The sequence below is a fragment of the Eleginops maclovinus genome, chromosome 23 (assembly GCF_036324505.1).
Source record: "Eleginops maclovinus isolate JMC-PN-2008 ecotype Puerto Natales chromosome 23, JC_Emac_rtc_rv5, whole genome shotgun sequence".
Taxonomy (NCBI): domain Eukaryota; kingdom Metazoa; phylum Chordata; class Actinopteri; order Perciformes; family Eleginopidae; genus Eleginops; species Eleginops maclovinus.
In genome coordinates, this window is record NC_086371.1 from 20,691,456 (window position 1) to 20,701,202 (window position 9,747).

The following is a 9,747-nucleotide window of genomic DNA, read 5'->3' on the forward strand; positions in this document are numbered from 1 at the left end:
AATTGTTTAGCCCTCGCATACATTTATATCATTAAATACAAATAGACTGAATTCAATTCACCAATAAAATAGTTGAGACTGCACCGCCACCATGACACATTTAAATAATGCATGGTGTAGCACATGTGGATCAATGCATTATTAATATCTTTTGCGTGGAGCAGCTTCCTGAAAATAACCGTGCATCACATTGCTGTATCATTATCAGTTGTAAGAGCTATTTAAATATTTTGTAAGTAAAAGCAGTAATACTACAATGTGGACATATTATGTTTAAAGTGAACTCCTGTATTCAAAATGTTATTTTAGTAAAAGTGTTGGATCATAGAATACTTCAATCACCCAAACATAAAGTATTCCTTATGCAGAGGAGTGTGTATTGCCCACTCACCTGTGCCATAGGGGCCAAAGAGTAGGGCTGTCACTTCAAGAGTGTTGCATTGTGGATTGTTTGTAACTCCAATGTTGCTTGGATAGTGATTCAATCCATGCCTGTCCATGTGTGTCTGCAAAAGTCCTAAATATGTCTCGTCATAACACTAACCTGCAAAAGTCTTCAGCCAGTTCATGTGGGAAATGTTTTCCTAATGGTGACATAATTTAAGTCTAAAAACATCTTCCAAAGTCCTCACTGAAGTAAGAAAAATACAGGTGGCAAACAAATAAGGTGCCACTGAATGTAAGGTTTGTAAGATGAAGAAGGTCCAAAGGATGCTAACAGACTGAGACGGTTTACTGTGTTCCTTCTGGCAGTGTGTGAATATTTAACTCAACAGAAGAATGAAGAAACTACACAATAAGGCAAGATTTTATTCTGCATTCTACATAATGTCAAACAATACATTTATTTGGAACCCAACCATAAGTGAGGTGGCAGTTCATTTATATTTACATCTTGACTTTTCATGCTCGTCAAAAAGTTGTCCCACAGGTGCAGCTTATTACATGTATCTGTAATGTAAGCTAGTAGTTGTTTAATTAGTAACACCAGTGCTTCTCCTGCTGTGAAATACCTGTAAAAAAAGAAAGAGGCCTTTTATTAAACAAAGAGCTGCATCAGGTGCTTTGTGTTGATTGTCTATGGGAGTGTCGAGGGTTACAAACGAAAGAGCACAATGTCTAAAACTTATTTTATTTTCAGAGTGTTGTATCCCCAGGACTTTATAAAAAAGCATGTTACAAAAGTGCTTCAAACGGAGAGGTTGCTGGTATTGCTCACATGCTTTCAACAGTTTATGGTTTATGTAAATCAAAGGATGTGACGTGTATGTGTACTCCCCAGTGCATTGCCTCTCTTTGGCTACCTTAAGGCTAACAGTGTGTACCCACACAGCAAAAGGACTCGCCGTTGAGTTTTCACGTCCACCGGAACGCCAATAGTGTGTAGCTAACGTGACGAAATACTAATGTGTATGCTAGACCAGCGGTTCCCAAACTTTTTTTGCGGCGCACCCCCTCCTACGTCCCAACTGGGTTGACGCACCCCCCAAAAAAACGCAACAAAAAAGAAAACGCAACAAAGCTTTGTTTTATCGCCATATAAATAACATTGTCATGAGACGTCCCACTCGACAGTTTCGGCTGTCTTCTTCTACGTTTCTATCAAAGTTTTTTGATTTAAAATAAAAGGGATTACAAAGGAAATGTTTATTGTTCCTGTTTTTTTATTGTAGCCTATGGAAAAATCCCACTTAAAAAACAACACTGTGTAATATTTTTACACCAGACCACCATTACATTTTTTTTTATCTCGCGCACCCGCTGGTGGCAGTTCGCGCACACCTGGGAGCACCACACTTTGGGAATCCCTAAGCTAGACTGACATTCGTAAATGATTTTATCAACTTACTTTACGAAACTAATGCCAGATCCATGCTGCAGAGCTAAGTAACAATTAGCCCGCTAACCTTAGCTTGCTTGCTTTCTAACTGTGGGGAAATTGTAAGCAAATTATAACATTATCCATAATGCATCCTATTATGAGGAAAGGTGTTGATTTCAGCAAACAATAAATTATGTTTTGGAACAAAACAGTTTCTTGGCTAGAATTTAGTTAAACTGTATGGGTTTAGCGTTTGTTCCTTTGTAATGCTAGCTGAAAAAGTAGATTGAAAATGTCAAGCTACTTACTGAGCCAATGGTCTTTATAACATTTAGGAATATTACAGTAATGTTATTCTAAATATGATATACGATTGTAATGTTTCTCTCACTTTTTGGCCGATGACCAGGAGGATTTTGGCTGCAGCCCTTGTGGTGATAAAAAGGATTTTTTAGAAGTTCCACATAGTGTCTTTAGATCAGTGTGGAATAATAATTCCTTTTACTACAGTTCCATTATTTCAAAAAAAAAAAAAAAAAGTGAGCTGCTTTAACAGCTAGCTAGTTCAACAAAGTTATCTGCATAGTTATGTATTGACCAGACCCTTTTAAATGTCTTGAAATTGCATCCATAGCAAAATACTTGTGCCTATAAATGTGTTTGCCGACACCACTCTGTTTAAAAGCTAGTCCTGTGTGCCTCTACTCCTAAAGCTTTTAAATAAAGCTTACAACAGAGCCAAAACACTAGAGCCAATAGATACAACCAATATGTTCTTAAATCTAATCTCCCTTAGGCTGTAATTGCATTAGTTTGAAGTAGCACAGATGACTGCAAAAAGGCCACAACATTGCAAACGGAGTGACCGTTTGCCAAAGCGAGATATTTAAGATATTGCTAAGCTGCTGTCTATTGTCATCATATGATATGCTATTGCCAGTGTAATCACAGAAGGGTCACATTTAAATCAGCCACTGACAAATTTCAGAAATGAGCAGTGTCTAGTTAATATTGAGAAAAGTCAAATTATATAGTGGTTACATTTTTGCCCAATTCACTGTGAGGTGCCATCAATTTTATTGCATTTGATGCACCTCCTGTGGACTGAAAAACCCTCACCTGGATGGTTATTAATCTTCTGTCAACATCCTGTCCTCTCTCGTGCTGTGGCAACAACCTGGCACACTAACCTTTGATTTCCACAAGGAAGTAAAATGTCTGAAGCTCTGTTTAAAAGCAATGCGTCCGCTCAATATTTTAAGGCCCCTATTGTGTTTGTGCTGTTTTAATCATTAATACATGAGCGACCTTTCCAAACACAGCTGATGATTCCACCTTAAATGAGTCTACACAGTACTTAGCCGCTATGAATGATAAACTCAAATTATTTAACATCCCCTTCATGTAAATTAGGGCTGCAACTAACAATTAGTTCAGTGAATCTTAATCAATTATTCTGATTAATTTAATGATTATTTTCTTAATAAATCATGTCAATGTCAGAAAACATCAAACTTTTGTTTCTCGAAGTCCACTGTAATGTTTTCCAAATGGATTTTTTTGTCAGTCCAAAGCCCGATGATATTTACTTTATTATAATTATAAAACAGAGAAAAACTCCCCATATTTGAAAGATTAAAAAGGTAATACTTCTGTATTTTTTTTGTTGCATTAAAAACATTTCTTTAACAGTTTAAAGAAAGATTTATCCCAAAAATTGCTCAATTCTTTCAGTTTCATTTACAAAATGTTTCAAAACTGGAGGACTGTTGATTAGAGACATGTGTGCGGAGACAGGGACATGTGGAATGACCTTTTATTGCGCGATTAGTCATTTTTCAGACAACAAGGCTCCCCCTACATTAAAACAAACAGCAATGTACAAAACGGCACACCTTTTTTTGCCATCAACGGAAATTTTAATAAGGTAGTGAGAGTACATAACAGAAAGTAATGACGTGTGAGGACGCGAGTTATGGTGATGTTGAGATGTGAAGGATGAGCTCGATGTCAAAGCCAAAGTAAGCACCATCGTCATGTGGTCAGGAAAGGCCATATTTCAGTAAGAAATATTCTAGAAGGGGTCAGGAGAGGTTATCATGATACAAGAGGGTTGTTATCACAGTTTTCAGACATTTTTACCAACTAAAAAAAGAACAATATCGGTGTAGCACTACTTTATCATGCAATTTACTTTAGTAAACCTTCTGACACACACACAAAATATACTTCAATAAGTAGAACTCAATACATCTCTGTCCAGCAATAGCCACAAAGCCTGTAATTTATACTCTTTGAATGTGAGATCCCTATCAAAAATAATATGCAGATTTGTATTTTTCTTAATATATCTAAAGTGCAAGTATTTATCCATTTTTATTCAATGCTTTCTGTAAGTATAAAATACAAAGGAAAAAAAACAGCAATATGTTTTTCCTGTTTATATGTTATATTTTTCTGAAAGGAGGAGCATCATATATAACAAACCATATATATATATATATATATACACACACACACACACACGCCACAGATAAAATATTTTTGAAAGATACAACATATTATCTCATATGGGGATGATAAAGGGATTTAGACCAAACGGTGACATGGGATATGTTCATTGTGCATTGACCCCACCCCTTTAAAATCCAGGATCCATTTCCCAACATCTTCAAAGCATTTTGAAAGAACGTCTTTGTTACGAAACACAACAGTAGCCTGTACAGTCTGCAAACATGATGGACCCTAAACGCTCGGTGCAAAAGAAGACGTGCTGAATGAGCCCCTCTGTCAGTGGTTTGTGATGAGTCATATAGTTCTCGGCTTGGACCAGAGGCTGCGATTGGCTGTACGATAACCCAGGAACTCGGAGCGGCCAATTAAAAAAAAGACTACAACACGGTAACCAGGAACGGAGCAGATTTGGTTGTCTGTAACACCTTAATGGAAGTTAAGTCTGTTTTGAAGTCAGTAGTTGTGGAAGTTTGCTGTTTTAGGTCATGTATGTGAATAGTAGAAACATGGATAATCTCCCTGTTCAGGCAAGCAGATGAAGCGTCTCCAGCAGGAGTCATCATAGCAATCGGAGAGCATGCAACAAGTAGCTACTGCTGCACTTTAGAGTCTAACAATACATTTTTCTTGTATTTCCATTAGTTGAATTAGGAATGTCACTGAGCAACAAAAAACAGGCTCTTTTGAATAAAATAAAATAATACCAGACGGAAAGGCAGGATTACATTAGGGATTGCTATGATGGCTCATCTGTGTAGTAATTCAGAACATCGTTCGCGTACTGAACTTAGCCAGAGCCACTGAAGACAGCACACAGCGTGATCGCTTTACAAAGAAAAGAATAATCAGCCTACCGTTTTACATTTGAGTCCCAGAAATGGATAAGCCTGGGCACAGCATGGCTGCAAGGTCACTCTGGGTTTTGCTGTGACACTGGGTGAGCTCTTGTAAACTTGAGAAATCAGATTTGATCACCCCCCCCCCCCCTCTCTTCCCTATAATTCACATAGAACTACGACTCCAAAATATACAAGTCATATTGTACAACCAAATCCTGCACGACTGACCCAGTAGCACCTGGTCATCCCAGTCTGCAACAGCACGTCTTTAAATCTTTGTAGAAATGTGCGTTTTAAATTGAGGCATTCACAATGAGAACTCTATGAGCAGCTTTATGCTCTCCTTATATTGGGACATCAGAGAAATAGATAAAAGGAAGTGTTGTATTTCCAGTCTTCAAGTAGCATGAGCCTCCTGTAGGCCTCAATTCAATCAAGCTGAAGCCACACTCTGGGGAATAAGTGCTGAGTCATGACAGCAACTCCAGCCTGATGGTGAACTCCAGATGAACTCATTGACCTCCTATGTGCATTGCTGGGTACACAGGAGGCTCATATGTGCGTTAAATCAAAATGAGCTATAATTCACAGGGCAGTGTGATAAAATCTTTGCATGAGGGGAAAGAGACTTCCTGTTCCAGTCCTAACTGGATCTGTCCTCAGCTTGGTCAGTAGGCTGTGGTAGACTGCTGCTGCTAAGCCCCTACAGTGCAGTGCCAGGCTTCATCAGGCCTTTCACATACACTGGGAAACAAACCTGGGCCAAAACTTCCTGCGTGGAACAGATGGGATTTTCTGGAACATTTTTCTTGCCTCTAACACGCAGACATGCCCAATCAAACACAGATCGACCTTTTTTTAAAGCAACCATTCGATCTGGCTTCTGCTACAGTTTTCAGCCCAGGTGTGCTTTCTGCTTTAGTCTAGCCTCAGCTAACCTTCGTGCCTGGCAGGCCCAGGCTGTAACTACATTAGCAGCTTTTTTATCCAGCTGAGATTTCTAAAGCAGCAATCCATGCAGTCTGTTTCCCCTTCATGCCACTCTGACACACTGTGACCAGGCTTAGTCGTAGTGTTGTAGACCTACCTGCTTAAAACAACCACTAACCACTCAGAAAATATTGATAGTTTATTTGCACTTTACTGTAAGCCTGAAGGTTGACTGGGTCAAAGAGAAGGAATGGGCAGTGTGTCTAACGAAGCGTATTTGGGCATTTGGAGAAGTTTTCCTGCAAAGACAATGAGCCATGGTCTTTTTTACACTTTGAATCAGCAGACTGGAGATCAGAGACTGCCCACGTAAGAGAAAATAATTATAATCCTCATTGTAAAAACGACAACAAACTCCCCTGCGCTTTTGGTCTGCTGGGGCCGATCACTATCACCTAGCTGAAATAAAAACCGCAGACAAGCAGAAGTCAAATCGTGGTTTACCTGTCCGGCATTAGCAGTCCCAGACAGTCTCCTGGCTGCAAATGACAGGAGGCCTTGGGCAGTTCACGATTAAAACACTTTAGAGGCCTCCAAAACACTCAGATAGGACAAGAGGCCTCAACAGGGGCAGACTGTATGCGTGTTTGTGTTAGGGGAGAAACGAGTAAGGTCTTTTTCTGGGGTGACTCCGAAGGGGAACGTAAAACACCCAAACTAGTCTACACGCACTGATAGACGGACAAGGCAGCCTACTAGTTTACAGAACATGACAGGAAAATATCTCACTACTACTCTGACGTTTTTTTCCCCACTCAAGTGCTTCAGAAGAAAGACTTCACATTTTGGAAATATAATGCAGATGCAACAACCTCAACGCCATGCTTTCCAATAACTACTGATCACATCAGCCTATACATTTTTTTCGTCTTTTTAATAATCTATACACGTGATACAATGCCGTGATTGGCATGTACACAATATTGCACACTACTATGAAATGTCCTACAGTAGTCAGCAGCTTCCTCTCTGCCACGGAGGGGGAAACCTGACACACCTGGACAACATAATGTGGAGAAACGGGAAAAAAGGGCAAAAATAATGCAGAAACGTGACATATTCAGACCCCCAAGGAGCGTTCAAGGGGCTATAGCACCATAAAGAGATAGTTACTGCCTGGGCCCTGCACTGATAGGCCTCTCAATCCTGTGGACTGCACTAACACTGACGGCCTGCTTGGCTCTTTATCAGCATCCATCGCTGCTCTAACTCATTCAGCGGTTACTCACTTTGTTGTTTCATGGTGCATATGGTGTGCAAAACCACACTGACACCTAGGGTTCATCTAGGGTCGTTTCCTTCACACACACGTCTCTTCTCTGTGAGAGGCCACCAGGGCAGTGGTGCCGCTAGGGATCCTGGGCTCCAGGGGGCCATGACACACTGATGACAGCACCTCATCTTTCTGTTTCTGCCCACCACCATCGTTGGCCCCCAAGCTCCCAGCAGAACTCTCAGCTTACTCTTGGTGTTGCCACCTATGCACAACAGGGGTGTGAACTAACGCAGCCCCAGCGAGTATATATTCCGGCCTACATAACAGCACTCGTAATGAAAACGTACAGCGGTCGAGGTCACGGACCATCCACGTGAAAACACGTAAACGAGTGGAGTGTATAAGGCACGGGTCGTAATGACGTCAGAGAGGATGCGTTGCCTTGCCACGCGTTGTGCTAACGCGTCTTTTTTTGCGCTCCCACAAGTTGGACCTTTATACTTTTGCACCCCCCCACCCCCCAAGAGGGAAAAAACAACAAAGTTACAAAGAAAAAAAATTAACCCACAGAAAACGTGGGTGTCTTAATAAGGATATTTTTTCTTTACAGCTGATTCACAAAATCATAATTAGTACATCTAAGTTAGCACTTTTTTTCATTTAAGTTTATATGGACATGGGTTGAAATTCAATATAGTGGCTCAAATATGGATTTATTCCATTTTTTGAGGCCACAAAATAGGCTATTTATTTTTGAGTCTCAACTTTTCCATGTCAGTGGCGTGATAGAAATGTTTTCATTAGCCTACTACACTTTAGGTCAAATCAAAGACTACAGCCTACTTTGCCAAACTTCTTTTCAAAAAAAGCCTATGCACACATGCTGACATGTTACCAGGCCTGTAGTGCTGCGTTCTGCAATTCATACACTTTTAGAGCGCTTTCATATTTATTCTGCGTACCTTTATAATAAACTATACATCTGGAATCAGATTTTGGTTTCATAAAGTCCATAATATATTCTCTTTGTGCTGATGTCAAATATTCTTTCTACTGTCATTTTATATAATAAACCTCTGGTTTTTACCTTTGATTAAATCTTAGTATATTACCAGTTTGAAAACATTTAAACATTTCAGTTTTTTCGAAATAGCTTTGATGTGTGCAAAATCTGTCGTTTGATAGAGATATAAACACTCTGTTCATTGTCATTTAAATCAAGTAGGAAACAGTTCATATCTTACAGTTCAATCCTTGATAGCAGCGGCTTACTGTTACATGGTGGTAAGTGGGGTGACATCCAGTAAAATGAGCGAGGAGACAGCAGTGGTGCTGTCATGTCTGTGGAGGTTGTGTGTGTGGGGTGATTCCCTTGGAAATGTATCTTTCTATTTTACAGTTAAAAGTCTCGTTTTCTCTCAGAGTCCCGTTTTTCGTTTCACTCCTGCCCTCCTAAAATCCGCTTCAGTCATCGTCGCCGTCATCTCCGCCGAGCGGGCCTTCAGGTAGCAGTTCGGAGGCCCGTTTCTCTCTACTCCTCTCCTGGATCTTCCTCATCTCTTCTGCGTATTTACTGAAGGTGTTGCCGAATTTGGACCACACTTTGCACGGAACCGTTATGGAGTTCCGGTACGTGGGCTTCACCTCGCTGACCCTCATAAAGACCCCGTACTTATTGGAGCCCACGTCGAAAAAGAAGCGCTTGTTGTCGACCGTCAGCGAGGTGCCCTCCGGGAGCTCCGCCGGCTCCTCGTCCACGCCGTAGTCGTCGATGAGTTTGGCCAAAGCGTCGCGGAACTCGATGAGACCCTGCGCCGGCAGAGCGATGGTCTGGCCTTGCGCGCTTCCCAATCCGGGCCCCCGATTAACGGTCTGCCGGATCCTTAGGAACCGCCCCCTCTGGTTCTCTTTCAGATCCATGTAATATTTCCGATTCTCCCGCACCAGGAATTCGCTCTTGAGCGCCCGCCGCGGCTCATCCTGCACTATGTCCGGGTTGCTCGGGCCCAGCTGGGCGTAATGTTCGATAAAGTCCCCGAGATAATCGCGGAACTCTACAGCCACCGACATAGAGAGAGTGAGGCGGCTCTTATTTCCCCCAGCCCCGACCTCGGCTATCTTTAGGAAGCGGCCTTTAACATTCTGCTTCACGTCAAGGTAGAAGCGCTTGTTTTGGATGTCGACGCGCTTCGAGGCGAGCTCCTCGGTGTCGTGCTGCAGCCGGGACATGGCACCCATCGCACCCGGGGGCAGCGAGCCGGGCCCCGCGGTGGGCCCTCCGTGGTCACTGCCACTGTCTCTGTCCGCCATGATGCTGCCTCCCTGCTTTACCTTCCACCGTCTCCCTCTGCCTGCTGCAACCTCGA

At 41.7% G+C, this 9,747-nt stretch overlaps 1 protein-coding gene across 2 annotated transcripts; it reads right to left on the minus strand.

The window, feature by feature from the left end:
* Positions 1–632: 632 nt before the first annotated feature.
* purab (purine-rich element binding protein Ab) lies at positions 633–9,747 on the minus strand. 2 transcript variants are annotated; one of them, XR_010165136.1, is made up of 2 exons: positions 8,626–9,747; positions 633–1,013 (listed from the first exon to the last, which is right to left on the minus strand). XR_010165136.1 is itself a non-coding variant. In XM_063876321.1 (1 exon), exon 1 carries the CDS (start codon positions 9,689–9,691, stop codon positions 8,846–8,848), a length of 846 nt encoding a protein of 281 aa, XP_063732391.1. In that variant the 5' UTR covers positions 9,692–9,747; the 3' UTR covers positions 3,622–8,845. The 2 variants fall into 2 exon arrangements, 1 of the variants encoding a protein (XP_063732391.1); XM_063876321.1 differs by lacking the exon at positions 633–1,013 and having other exon boundaries at positions 3,622–9,747.